Source organism: Schistocerca cancellata, chromosome 9 (genome assembly GCF_023864275.1).
Source record: "Schistocerca cancellata isolate TAMUIC-IGC-003103 chromosome 9, iqSchCanc2.1, whole genome shotgun sequence".
Classification (NCBI taxonomy): Eukaryota; Metazoa; Arthropoda; class Insecta; order Orthoptera; family Acrididae; genus Schistocerca; species Schistocerca cancellata.
In genome coordinates this window covers 345,193,903-345,208,205 of record NC_064634.1, presented here as the reverse complement: position 1 = coordinate 345,208,205, position 14,303 = coordinate 345,193,903, and the positions used below count along the sequence as shown (strand labels likewise).

General features: G+C 39.2%; 1 protein-coding gene across 1 annotated transcript in view; it reads left to right on the top strand.

The window, feature by feature from the left end:
* LOC126101049 (lebercilin) overlaps nucleotides 1–14,303 on the top strand; it is a 179,358-nt gene that overhangs the window by 66,529 nt on the left and 98,526 nt on the right. The window contains exon 5 of the mRNA XM_049911712.1: nucleotides 5,110–5,259. Within this exon, the coding sequence (XP_049767669.1) occupies nucleotides 5,110–5,259 (150 nt within the window). The remainder of the gene's footprint in view (nucleotides 1–5,109; nucleotides 5,260–14,303) is intronic.

Genomic DNA, 14,303 nt, shown 5'->3' with positions numbered 1-14,303 from the left:
ACTAACATTTTACACAGCTTTTCCATTTGTCTTGTTTGTTTAGTTAAGTGTCGCTTTTTGTGTTCTCAATGTCCGATCGCAGTAAAAAATTTTTATTTGTTCATTGCGTTTTATTCATATTCCATTGCCATTCTCCTGTTCTATTTACATATTGTAAGTCCTCAATACTGTTTGCAGTGCCACTTCCTCTTCGGTAACACATACAGTGATCTTGTATTTGATTCCTATTGCAGACAGTGTCCACCAGTGAACTAGCACAATGAAAAGAAAGTTAGTACTAAAACTCAGATCCACATGCCACATTACATATCTGTAGCTAATACTACAGTGCCATTACTCACCAGGATGAAAGCTCTTTAAATTGAACACACGGTAAACTTGCCCTAGAGGCCATGTCTTATATTCAGTACTCCCCCTTTGACACATATACTGATATTTTGTTGTCATCTCTTACTGTTTATATATCTGGCCTTCTCATTTAGAAAGGACCAAAATATCACTTGTTTGAGAATTGATTCTTCTGTTAACATGAGTTGTAAGATCTGAAAAGATGCCTTTCGGGGTTGGGGGGGGGGGGGGGGTATAGGGATTAGGACTTACTTTTATACTGTTCGATCTCCCATCATAATTTTTCACATTTTGTATTATGCATGTGACACAGCTTGTACAGTAAACATATTCCAGATATCACTGAAATAGTCACATGTTGCTGGTTTGTATGCTTTTATTCTGCTAATACAGATGGCAGATCCTGCTCACTTGTTAAGCTCCAACTGTATGATTGACCAATGTGTAGTTGCCTCGATGGATAGGACTTTCGTCTATTTAATTTGAAGTTTATAATAGAAGGAAACATTCCACATAGGAAAAATATACCTAAAAACAAAGATGATGTGACTTACCAAATGAAAGTGCTGGCAGGTCGACAGACACACAAACGAACACAAACATACACACAAAATTCAAGCTTTCGCAACAAACTGTTGCCTCATCAGGAAAGAGGGAAGGAGAGGGAAAGACGAAAGGATGTGGGTTTTAAGGGAGAGGGTAAGGAGTCATTCCAGTCCCGGGAGCGGAAATACTTACCTTAGGGGGAAAAAAGGACGGGTATACACTCGCACACACACATATCCATCCACACATATACAGACACAAGCTGCTTGTGTCTGTATATGTGTGGATGGATATGTGTGTGTGTGCGAGTGTATACACGTCCTTTTTTTCCCTCTAAGGTAAGTCTTTCCGCTCCCGGGACTGGAATGACTCCTTACCCTCTCCCTTAAAACCCACATCCTTTCGTCTTTCCCTCTCCTTCCCTCTTTCCTGATGAGGCAACAGTTTGTTGCGAAAGCTTGAATTTTGTGTGTATGTTTGTGTTCGTTTGTGTGTGTCGACCTGCCAGCACTTTCATTTGGTAAGTCACATCATCTTTGTTTTTAGGTATAATTTGAAGTTTATTTGTTTTGAACATATTTCCTTAAAACATAAAGTAGAAATAATTTAATTGTCAGAAAAATAATTCGAGTGTGTTGTATCGTACATGTAACTACGTATTTATTTGTGAGATAACACAGCGGTCAGCAGAAAAATAATATAAGAATTTTTGAGACCATCTCACTGTTTCTCTGTGGCTTTATTTTCTTTTTCATAAAATACCCATTCACATCACCATACTAATATAAAGTGTATAAATTAAGTTGCACTGGGTCAACAATCTTATGTCATATCATAGGAAAAGATTAAATCTCTCTCATCAGTTCTCACAGGTCTCTTCATGAAGTCAGTGCCAACAGGACAATTTTGAAAATTAACCATGAAAATAATATGGCCTGCTTCAGTGCAGGAATTGTCCACCAAGAAATGTAACTTTGAACTTGTTTGATTACTTTGTTGCATCTTTGTATAGGAAGCACCTCAGTTGTTTATTTCTTAGAGGCCATTGGTTGTTAGATGCAAATATATCATCTTGGAGCAGTACCAGAAATGATGGTCAATATGTCACAGTGCAATTACATACCCAAAAACAATTTACCGAAGATTACAATAAACCTTTGCTTGCAATTTTCAGTCTGTGAAATACTTACTATTGCACATTTGTTTTGAAACTATTGCCATCTTTTCAGGGTAAAGTATTTTGTTGTAGTAATAAATAGATTTCAATAAATCTGTGCTTGCAATTTTCAGTCTGTGAAATACTTACTATTGTGCATTTTGTTTTGATACTATTGCCATCTTTTCAGGGTAAAGATTTCTTTGTAGTAATTGAAAGTCTTGGTGTAAAATGAGCAGTAACTAAAAGGTCATACCAACTACTCAACTTGAAGAGAAGTTGCCATGCAAAACACACACAGACAGCCAGCCATACATCTCTTCATATTTACACACTTAAGTCTAGTGGTCACTTAAAGCACCTGCATTAATTAACTCAAAACTTGTTTCAAGTAGTTGAATCTTCTGATGTGCAGTTTAAATTTTAAATGCTTTTCAGATAAGATTTTTAAAATGTGGAAATTTGCACCTGTGACCAGTTTGAAATTTTGTAACAAAAATTAGTTTATTAATTAAATTACAAATATTTCATTTAATCATAGGCCAGTTATTAGATAAATGAAACAAAATGCCCAAACTGAGCAAAGAGGTTTGAGTATGTCTAATTCCATTGTATATTGTAGTTTTAAATATTTCCGTTAAGTGAGAATGCATTGGGAAGAAAAAGGGTATTGTACACACATCACCCTGATGAAGCCACCTGCAAGAGGTAATAAACAACATAATGACACAATCATGTACGTGCAAATATTTTATTGAAGAGTGAAAATTCTTACGAATGATAGTATAAGGTGTCTGAATCAACAGGCATTGTGTTGCTGAACATAGAAAGAAATTGATGTATTTGTGAAAAAATGCTTTGATCATGATAAGATAATTGAAGATGATCTCAGTTTAGCATTTATGGTTCAGGGATTGGACAAAAATTTGGAAATACTGCGAGAAATGCATGCCTGAACACAAATGCTGATGCTAACCAAAAAGGCACGTTGCGCTGTAGTATTTGACCATGAAAGGCATCTATCAATGTCCTCAGTGCATTGCAAGTGTCAAGTCTTGGTCAGAACAGTGTTCTCTGTTGCTGTGAATGCAATATGTTGGAGCCAAGTGAGTTCGAATGTGGGAAAATTGTGGGTGCTCATTTGGTGGGCACTTCCCAACCAAAGTGGCCGAAATGTTTGGTGTTTCAACAGGCACCATGTCAAAAATTTGTACCACCTCAAGCGAAAGCAGTAAAACATCATATGATAAGTCACAACACAGGCGAAAGTGTGTGTGGAGTGACAGTGACAGCCATTAATTGAAGGGGATTGTGATGAAAAATAAAATTACAGCAACTGCAGAAGTCATTGCAGAACTGAATTTTGCACTCGCAAACTCTTGTCAGCATCAAAACAAGATGAGGGGATCTCCATAAGAGGGAATTGTAGGTAAGCTGGCCCAAAACCACTTCTCAGTGATGTAAATGCCCATGATAGAAAAAAGCTGTGAGTAATGAGAATAATGGGCAAGGGGCACTACATCAGTAGTGTGGGGATAAGTTCAGAATTTGGGTCTGGCGGGAGGCACATAGGGGTAGTCTGTGCAGTTGCAATGACATCTGTGTCCTCTATGTGCTGCAATTGTAGTTTTTGAATGCTGTGGTGTGAAATCAAAGAGGGCTGTGTATGTTCCTGGGGAATTTCACTTCACAAGTTTGTATGCATGTCCACAAAGCTAGAACAGGCAACTGGCAGACTCTGATGAACAAGTTTCTCACCATCCATACCACAAATGTGCCACTGAAACAGTTGCACCTGCTCTTGTTTGAATGAACGAAGTCAGCTCTTTTGTTTGAAGGAGGCCGTCTCTTAGTGTTGCTGTAGCATGTGCAAATGCCCGATGGGAAGGCTGCCGCTTAGGCTCTAAAATGTCCTATATGTACTGTTTGCTTTCCACAATGAGTTCAATATGTGGGAGTGAAGATTGCATGATATATCCAAAGAAATCTCATACCATTCACTTGGCATGTATCCTCTATGCCAATGTCAGCATCCATGTGCCATTGAAGTTTGACAAGTTTGCTATTTTTGGACCATGGAAGCTAAGCGAGTCACACGTACGCCAGCAGCAGATGGTATCAATGCAGACAGGTATATACCCATTTTAATACTGTAATGTTGATACAATACTATGGGCAAAGCTTTAAGATCACTGCAGCCTTACAGATCATGCTGTGGTCACATTGCATCATACAATACCTTATTGTCATTTTATGCAAAGCTCTTCTATCCCACACCTGCATTAGTTTGAACCTAATTGTTGTGGTATGACAAACACGTTTTCTAAAGAGTGAATGTTCTACTGTTTATAATTCTCTTGTATTCTGATATTGCATCATCATCATGACATGATGATAAACTTTCTAGTTATACAAAATAGGCTGCTGAGAGACATATATGTTCACCATAACTCAGCAGAAACGTTTTACATATTTCCCACTTTCTGATTCACAAACCCATTGTTACAGTTTTTACAGCTATTTTGGTAAAATATAGGTACTTATAAGAAAAGTTTCTCCTTTCCTGTTGTCCCATTCATTCACTATTTATTTACGAATATACAAGTAATAATGCCAAGTAACTGTGATACATACAGTAGAATAGAAATATCTTTTTTTGTTTAATAATGGCTAATGATTCATCAAACAGGTAATATAGCGTGACAGGTACACTAATGGACTGAAAAATAAAGCTTAAAAATTTCCTGTACTTCATACTCTATTGGGCATACTGATCCCTGCTGCCATTAAAGAGTCGTATATCTGTGTCTTGTTTCTTTTCCAGGAGTAGGATATTCTCTAAAATAATTGACACTTCCAAGTGCTTGTTGCATCAAATAATTTTTATGTGGCATCTCTCTTTCATTTTGAACAGTTATAGATCTATTCATATTGGGTCAAGTGGTAGTTCTGGTAAATTACTGTTTTACATGTTCATAGCACTGTGTTAGGTGGTTTTATATTCTGTATTTTATATATGCCTTTCGTTGATATGTTAATCTGAATTTTTACTGTTTTAGGAACTAGCTACTGAAAACAGGATGCTACGCACACTTCAGAAGCGTCAAGATCTAGCATTGAAACGATTTGAAGATAAAAAAGCTGACCTTCCAGTGCTTCTGAATGCACACACAGAGGAAGTTCGTACTCTACGGGCCACTATAAAACAGGTGAAGCAAAATCATTTTGTGTTCATTCAGATTGCAGATGGTACTACTACCGTTAATTTATGTGTAGTACCTGCACAAATTTAATTAAAAGGTGGTGTCACCAGTATGCTTGATGTTTATGGAGCTTGAATTAGCCGTACAAGTGAAACTAAAGAGTAGGCAACGCCGTTTTAACTCTTTGAGGCTGGTAAAAAAGTTTTTGGGATCAAATTTGAAACTATACGTTTGGATTTGCATCAAAAGGTCTTTGATCTGAGTCACCTGAACACATCACACAACTTCGGTTTCCATGTGCATATTGTATATTTTTGAACTATAGAAAAGCTCTTTTGCTGGCTGTTGGATCACCATCGCTGGGATAAATGATGTCGGAGATAACAGTAACAAGATTGTAAGACCATTATTGGAATGTTGTTAACTTGGCTGTAATGATCATATCACCATATTTCTGAAGAAAACTAAATATTTTCAGTAATTACACTGGCCTTGTGGAAAAGTTGTTCCCTTCATTACATTGTTTCTGTCAGATGTGTTATTTCTGCATGATTTTGACAATTTGAATATGGGGTGGGAGTTACTGACAGTAAGCATATATGTGCTTCCCTAAGACATGCTTGTATGGCTCAGTTGGAAGAGAATGCATTTGTGTATTCATTTATTTCTGTAAATCCCACCATGAATGAGAGTCTTGAAGGCCAAGGCATAAGTCAGGATATACATTGATAGGACAGATCACTCACCAGAAACAAATTGTGTATGCTTTATTAGCAGTTAACTACCATTAAATAGGTACTGTCTGATAGTGCTTACTGTATAAGAATGCATTAAAATGAGCAGCAAAGCCCTTCTTCTTTTGAAAGGAAATGTCTGCCTGAAAGCTAACCTGATCCAGTTTTAATGACTGCAGAGTGGAGGGGGATCATTTAAAATATACAAATTACTCCTCTCCAAGAATACTTAGGACTATACTGAATTCTAATGTTAAAATCAGCATTTAAATTACCAGTAGAATGTGTCAACTATACCAAACAAATAAAATGAAACCCTGGACAGTCTGAATCATTGTGTTCTGATTGTAGCAAGATTTCCTGTTCATAGATGATATTTTATCAGTGATTGTGAACTGGCATTAGATTTTGTTATTTTTGTAACAGTTCAAACTCATATAAGAAAATGTTCCTTTTTCAGGGAGGGGGAGGTTGGGGAGTGGTATTTTGATTATACCTGTGCAACTTTGAAACATAATGATTAAAAAAATCTGTGCACAGAACATATTGAGGAGAACAATCCGGATTTGCAACAGCTTCATTCAGGGAAAGTCTCTTTGAAAATTGGAACATATGGAGAGGAACCACTAGCAAGATGAAGCTTTTAGTCAGTCTGCAAGGAGTGTTCAGATAGTCCAAGTAGCAGCACCGTGCCTATAAAAGACAGGTATCCAAGTTACAATTAAAACATGGTTTTAAAGTGTCATAAATACATCTGAAGTATCATCTCAGCAGTGCAACTGGACTTCTGATTTGATATGAGAAAGGTCACACTTCATAATTATTGACAGGCAGTTAGTTATGTAGTGAAATCGCTTTCTGCTGTTCTTAATCTGCATAAACAATTTAGGTGACACTGACCAGCTTGCGACAATACAAGAATGACTGTGCTTCATTGTCTGTGGGGATGATTGTACTTCTGTTATTGGCACTTCAATAAAAAAGAAGCCTCCGTTGCTCTAATCAGATGCAGATTAATGTTAGGCTGATTGTAGATGCTACAAATCTAAATAATGTACCCCAACTACAATAAAGTTTATTGTCCGTAAAGTCACATAAAGACTCTTAGCATGGTGATAAGCTGCTATGTAATTAAGAGAATTGAAATTAGCTCGAGCCTCTAATATAGAGGTTGGTGAACACAGTATATAAATACACTGATGGGGAAAAAACTTGCGACACCAAAAAATAATTGATGTAGAGTAAAGTAATTTTGGGAATACGTGTGTGTAGGTAACATATTTAAGTGATTAACATTGCAAGATCACAGGTTAATGTAAGCATGAGATAAGCCATTGCAAATGTGAAATGCTGGCACATTAATAACCGGTATAACCGCCAGAATGTTGAATGCAGGAAAGCAGAAGTGTATGCATTGTGCCAGATGTCAGTTTGTGAGTTGTAGTTCCATACCTGTTGCACGCTAGAGTTGTTGTCTGATGATGTCCCATATTTGCTGGATTGGAGACAGATCTCATGACTGAGCAGGTGCAGGCAACATGTCGACACTCTGTAGAGGGTGTTGAGTTACAACAGAGGTATGTGGATGAGTAGCACCTTGTTGGAAAACATCTCCTGGAATGCTGTTCATGAATGACATCACAACAGGTTGAATCACCTGGTTGACATACAAATTTGCAGTCATGATGCTGGGGATAACCACAAAACGTGCTTCTGGTGTCCTATGAAATCATACCCCAGGCAATAACTTCAGGTGTAGATCTAGCATGTCTAGGCCACAGAGAGGTTAGTTGCAGGCACTCACCTGGCCTCCTCATGACCAACAAACAGCCATCATTGGAGCAGAAGCAGAGCCAGAGCCATCTTTCATCAGAAAAGACAAATGACCTCCACCCTGCCTTTCAGTGAGTTCTCACTTGACACCACTGAAGGCAAAAATGGCGGTGGTTTGGGGGTTGCTGAAATGCACACTACAGGGTGTCTTGTCTTGGAACTGTCGTTTAAGTAACTGATTTGTAATATTGTGTCACTATGGTGCACATGCCACAACCATACATTGAACACAATGGTCTTCCCTCTCGGTAATGTCACATGGCCGTCTGGAGCCCCGTCTTCTTGGTACTGTACGTTCTTGCAACCATCGCTGCCAGCAGTCATGTACAGTGGCTGCATTCCTGCCAAGTCTTTGTGCAATATCATAGAAGGAACATCCAGCTTCTCGTAGCCATATGACAAGATCTTGTTCAAACTCAATGAGGTATTAATAATGCACCTTTGTTGCCGTAAAGCATTCTTGACTAACATCAACTCACCATGTCCATTCACTAAGGTAACTAACGCTCACAACTGTTACAGCATATATTTAAAGCAAATCTGATTTACCCCATTCATGCGATTGATGTGAAATTTGAATAGTCATCATCTTTCACATGTACAAACATTCCTACCAACTTCCATTTATGTTGCACAACTCCTTGGTGCTGCAATTTTTTTTTCCTTCTTCATTGAGTAGTATATTGCTCCCTCCTACGTATATCTCGCGAAGAGACCATGAGGATAAAATCAGAGAGATTAAAGCCCACACAGAGGCATACCGACAATCCTTCTTTCCACGAACAATACGAGACTGGTATAGAAGGGAGAACCGATAGAGGTACTGAAGGTACCCTCCGCAACACACCGTCAGGTGGCTTGCGGAGTATGGATGTAGATGTAGATGTAGAGTAATAAAATAAAAATAGCTGGAAAACACAGTGTTCACAGCTAAAAATTAATAAAACTCCACACTAACACAAATGAATTGAAGTCTAAGTGACATGTCATGTATTAATGCTTAGTGCCAATCAGTAGCAAAAAATGATCAGACTCACCACTGGCAAACTGAGGTAAAAATCAGATTCACAAGGAGACCACACATCAATCAGATTTTTGTAATTATTTATATTTATGGAATGTGACGTTCATAATTCAAATATGTTATCTGCTAAAGCAGTCTCAATCTAAAAAATTCTTGAGAAAATCAATGTTGAAGTTTTCTGAGCCTTTTTAAATAGCTACATCTAGTGTGGTTTTTCGGTGTGCCGCATGGCTCTGTGGTAGACTGTTTGCCTGCCTTGTGGGCAGTCCAGATTCAATTCTCAACTGAAGCAAATTTTTAAAATAAAGGCGCATGTTCTACGAGCATTTCTGTGCAGCATAAAATACATAAGGAGGCACAATGAAAAGACTGCTCTACGTCTTAGCTTTTGGCCAAAAGTTCTTCTGAAATACAAAGTGGTTATAATAACTAAACTTTCACTACTTGAGGGGCCCCCATGAAACAAACTGATCACTGGACATTGAATCTATGTGGAACCATTTGTAAGGACATGTGGAAGAGAAATAACAAATGAACCATTGAATCTATGTGGAACCATTTGTAAGGACGTGTGGAAGAGAAATAACAAATGAACCATTGAAAGAAACACATTTTAATTTCCACATGATAGTGTAACATTTGTTAATTGCACACCAAGTTCCCATTCCACGTTACAGACGTTTCTTAATGAGATGGTCATCTTGATGCCATTTTACAATTAGGGCGTTGACATGGGAAAGGTGGTATGTGCCAAAAATAGTTTTTCATTCCTTTTTTTCATGGACAAGGTAGTAAAAGCCAATTCCACCAGCAGAAAGAAAGTTGTTAGTACAATGGTAGTTAGAACAGCTTGAAAACATTCCTGCTGATGGCTTCTGCAGCAAGTAACAAGCCCAAGGTGCAGTAGTTAGTCAACTTGGTGCCAAAATGGTGTGGTAACTGCGCAGGGCAGAATTACAGCGATGTGGCAATAGAAGATAGTAAAAGGAAAACTGAAGTTTTAAATTTCATGTTTAAGAAATTGTTCGTGCAGGAGGCTCATATAAACATACTGTCGTTTGACTGTTGCACAGGCTCCTATATGGAGGATGGTAAGAGAAAATATATATGTCACTAGGTCCAGAAGGAATCCCAGTTCGGTTTTACACGGAGCACTCTATAGAATTGGTCCCTTACTTAGCTTGCTATTATCTTAAAACTCTTACCCAGTGCAAAGTCCTAAGTGACCAGGAAAAAGTGCAGGGTAAAAGACTGGATCTGCAGAATTACAGATCAATATCCTTAATGTTCGTTTACCATAGAAATCTTCAATATCTTTACATTTCAAATATTATAAAGTTTTTTGAGATGGAATAGCTCCTGTTCATAAATCAGCACGGTTTTAGAAAACATCAGCTTGCCCTTTTCTCGTATGATATTCTGCCAAGTATGGATGATGGACAACAGGCAGGTTCAATATTCTTAGATATCTGAGAAGTGTCTGACAAGTTGTCCCACAGTAAGACTGTTAATGAAGGTACAAGCTTACAGAATATGTCCCCAGATATGTGAGTGGCTTGAAGATTTTGTAAGTAATAGGACCCGGTTCCTTTTCCTTGATGGCAAGACAAGGGTGTCATCAGGAGTGGACCAGGCAAGCGTAATAGCACTGCAGTTATTCTCTATAAACCTAAATGATTTGATGGACAGGGTGAGCAGCAATCTGCACCTGTTTGCTGGGGAAGCTGTGGTGTACAGGAAGATGTCGTCATTGAGTGACTGTAGGAGGATACAAGATGGTGAAGACAAAATGTGTAGTTGGTGTGATAAATGGCACCTAACTCCGGAAGTAGAAAAATGTAAGTTAATGTAGATGAAAAGGAAAAACAAGTACATAATGTTTGAATACAGCATTACTACTTCACACATGGATGTTGATTAAATATCTAGATATAATGTTGCAGAGCAATATGAAATGGAACGAGCATGTAAAGATTGTATTGGGAAATGCAAATGATCAACTTTGGTTTATTGGGAGAGGTTTAGGGAAATGTGGTGCATCTGTAAAGGAGACTATATATAGGACACTAGTGCATACCATTCTTGAGTCTGCTCAAATGTTGTGATCACCACCTCATCAGATTAAAAGAAGACATGTAGCAATTCAGAGGTGGGCTGCTGGATTTGTTATTGGTGGGTTTGATCAACACACAAGTATTACAGATATGCTTTGGGATCTCAAATGGAAATCCCTGGAGGGAACACAATGAGCTTCTTGAGGAACACTATTGAGAAAATTTAGAGAACCTACATTTGAAGCTGACTGTAGAATGGCCCTACTGCTGCCATTGTATGTTTCACATAAGGACCACAAACATAAGAGAAAATTGACCTTGTGTGGAGACATATAGATAGTCATTTTTCCCTCACTTTATTTGCGAGTGGGACAGGAAGGGAAATGACTAGTAGATACAGGGTGACCTCCGCCATGCTCTGTATGACAACTTGTGGAGTGCGGGTGTAGATGTAAATGTAGAAGAATCAAACGATATAATTGGTTATTATTTATGTTATTGCAAGAAACTATTCTGATTCTGTGAAATTAAGATCTCTGGCTTCTGAACATTACTGTGACATGGAATTTGATGTAATTGAAAAGAGGAAAAAGATTGTGGTTCTGGAAGAAGTAGCTGAAATTATTCGCAGTGCTAGTTTTCAAACCTTATGAAGTAATTACAGTGAAACCTGAAGACTTTTTTGACTTTGCCGATGAAGCTGATAAATGTTTGAGTGTGACTTCTCTTAAAACCCTCAGCTGCAGTCGGATTTCAAATTCGAAACATTTTTTCTAATAAAATATCAGAGTCATCACAAATTGGTTTTTGCTTTTCCTGAAGAATTTAACTTTTAGTATGTTTTACGTTTCCCATGTTAACGTCTCAGTTGTTCGCAGTGCTTTCGGAACCTTGGTCCATGGAATGTTCAGCTGTTGGACACAGCTTGAAGATTGCACTTTACATCGAGCAGTCTCAGTGATGGGAGCAGTACCTTCTTCAACAATGTGTGGTGCACTTTGCTATCAGCCTCTCCCAGAAGCAATTTCCAAATCTCCAGTTGATTCAAACTTCTGAAACATGTTCTTTAAAGAGATCAGCAGCACTATTGCTATTGTTTTGGTAAAACAGTTTTCAAAGTAAAGCTCTGCTCACGTTGTTGACTCTCTGAAACTGTAATGCAACATAAGCTTGTGTTTCAGCCTACGGCACTGTACCAGTACTGGCACCTAATAGGAAGTCATGGAGCTAACAATGCTAACAATGTCAATTCTGCGGCACAGTCTGAACATTATTCCTACAAAGTTAGGTACCCATACAGTTATTAGTTTTCTGTAACAAAAGTTTAATTACAACCAACTTGTAGAAAATGCACACAAGCACAACTCACACACATATGACCACTGCCTCTGGCTGCTGTGGCCAGACTGCAACTATACTTGATGGGACAAGCAACCTGGTGTGGATGGTGGGGGTAAGGAGCCGATTAGGGTGGAAAGGGGTAGGGGTGGGGGAAGGTACAGTGCTTTGCTTGTGGAAGTGTGGCATAATGGTGCAGTCACTAGGTGCAGTTGGGAGGTTATTTTTTTTTTGGGGGGGGGGGAGGCAGAGAAGAGAAGGGGAAAAAGACTGGTGGGTGCTTAGGTGCAATAGAAGTCCATGTAGTGCTGGAATGGGAGCAGGGATGGTTATAGATAGATGAAGATTGAGGCTGGGAAATGGGGGGGGGGGGGGGGGGGTCATTACAGGACCGTAGGATATGTTGCAGGGAGAGTTACCATGTGCACATTTCAGAAAAGCTGGTGTTGGTAGGAAAGATTCAGATGGCACAGGCTGTGAAGCAGTCACTAAAGTGAAGTACAATGTGTTGGGCAGCATGTTCAGCAACTGGGTTGTCAAACAGACTCTTGCCCACAGTTTGTCGGTGGCTATTCTTCTGGACTGACAGAGTATTAGTTATCATGCCCACATAGACAACAGCACAGTGGTTGCAGTTTAGTTTGTAGATCATATGACTGCTTTCACAGGTATCCTTCAAGGGGGTAGAAGATGGCTATGACAGGTCTAGAGTAGGTGGTGGTAGGAGGATGTATGGGGCATTCAGTAAGTAATGGAACAAATTTTTTCCTTGGCTAATTTTGCTTGGAAAATTGTGCACTTTGTTGTGGGGCATCGTGGAATATTCCTATTTCAGCCCCTACAGTTACATGGAATTCCAGTAGGTGGTGGCTGGCACTATTCGAAATGGCTTCTGTAACGGAAGTATGTTCCAAGCAGAGAGCTGTCATTGAGTTTCTTTTGACGGAAAACCAGAGTATTGCAGATACTCATAAGTGCTTGCAGGATGTCTATGGAAACCTAGCAGTGAACAAAAGCATGATGGATCATTGGGCAAGATGTCTGTCATCATCACGACAAGGTCGTGCAAACCTGTCCAATCTCTAGCATGCTGACCGGCAGCACACAGCTGTGACTCTTGCAATTTTGGAATGGACACTCTCATTTTAGCTGATCGATTGATCATAATCAAACACCTCGCTGCACAACTGGATGTCTCTTGTTAGTAGTGCCGACACATGCTTCCACCAGTTTGGGCACTCAAAAATGTGTATTCACTGGGTTCCGTGCCACCTAACAGAAGATCATAAAGAGCAACAAAGGACCATCCGTGCATAATTGCTTGTGCATTACAAAGCAGATCATGGCAATTTTTTGTGGGTCATTGCCATAAGTGATGAAACTAGGGTGCATCACTTCGAACCAGGAACCCAACAGCAATTTCTGGAGTGGCACCACACCACCTCTCCTCTGAAAAGAAAGTTCAGAACCACACCTTCAGCCATAAAGAAGTGGGGATGGTCTTCTTGGAACTCTAAGGGGGTTATTCTGTGATGTCTTCCCCCATGGTGCAACTTTCAATTGTGAAGTGTGCTGTGCTACTCTCAGGAAACTGAAGAAACAACTTCTACATGTTCATTGTCAAAGAAATACAAATGGCTCCTTCTCCATGACAACACAAGGCCTCATACAAGTCTGCACACCTGAGAGAAAGTTACAAAACTTCATTGGACTGTACTTCCTCGCACACCCTGCAGCTCACATGTCGCACTTTCCGGCTTCCATCTGTTTGGACCAGTGAAGGTTATTCATGCAGCAAGATATTGGCTCTAAATGTTGACCAATATAGTGGTACCGTGCAGGGGCATATAGGCCCTCCCAGTAAGATGGTGTAAGGCCATTGCAGTGAACAGAGTTGAAAAATAGGGTTTGTAGCTAGAAGACTGGGGAATTATTTGGTATATTGGGATCCTGAATAAAAACCAACCTGCTTAAAAAAAAGAAAAAGCCCCTTGTACTGCCCTTCTACCGGTCGACCCCCTTCCCTGCTCCCACTCCAGCATTACACAGCTTTCTATTCCACCTATG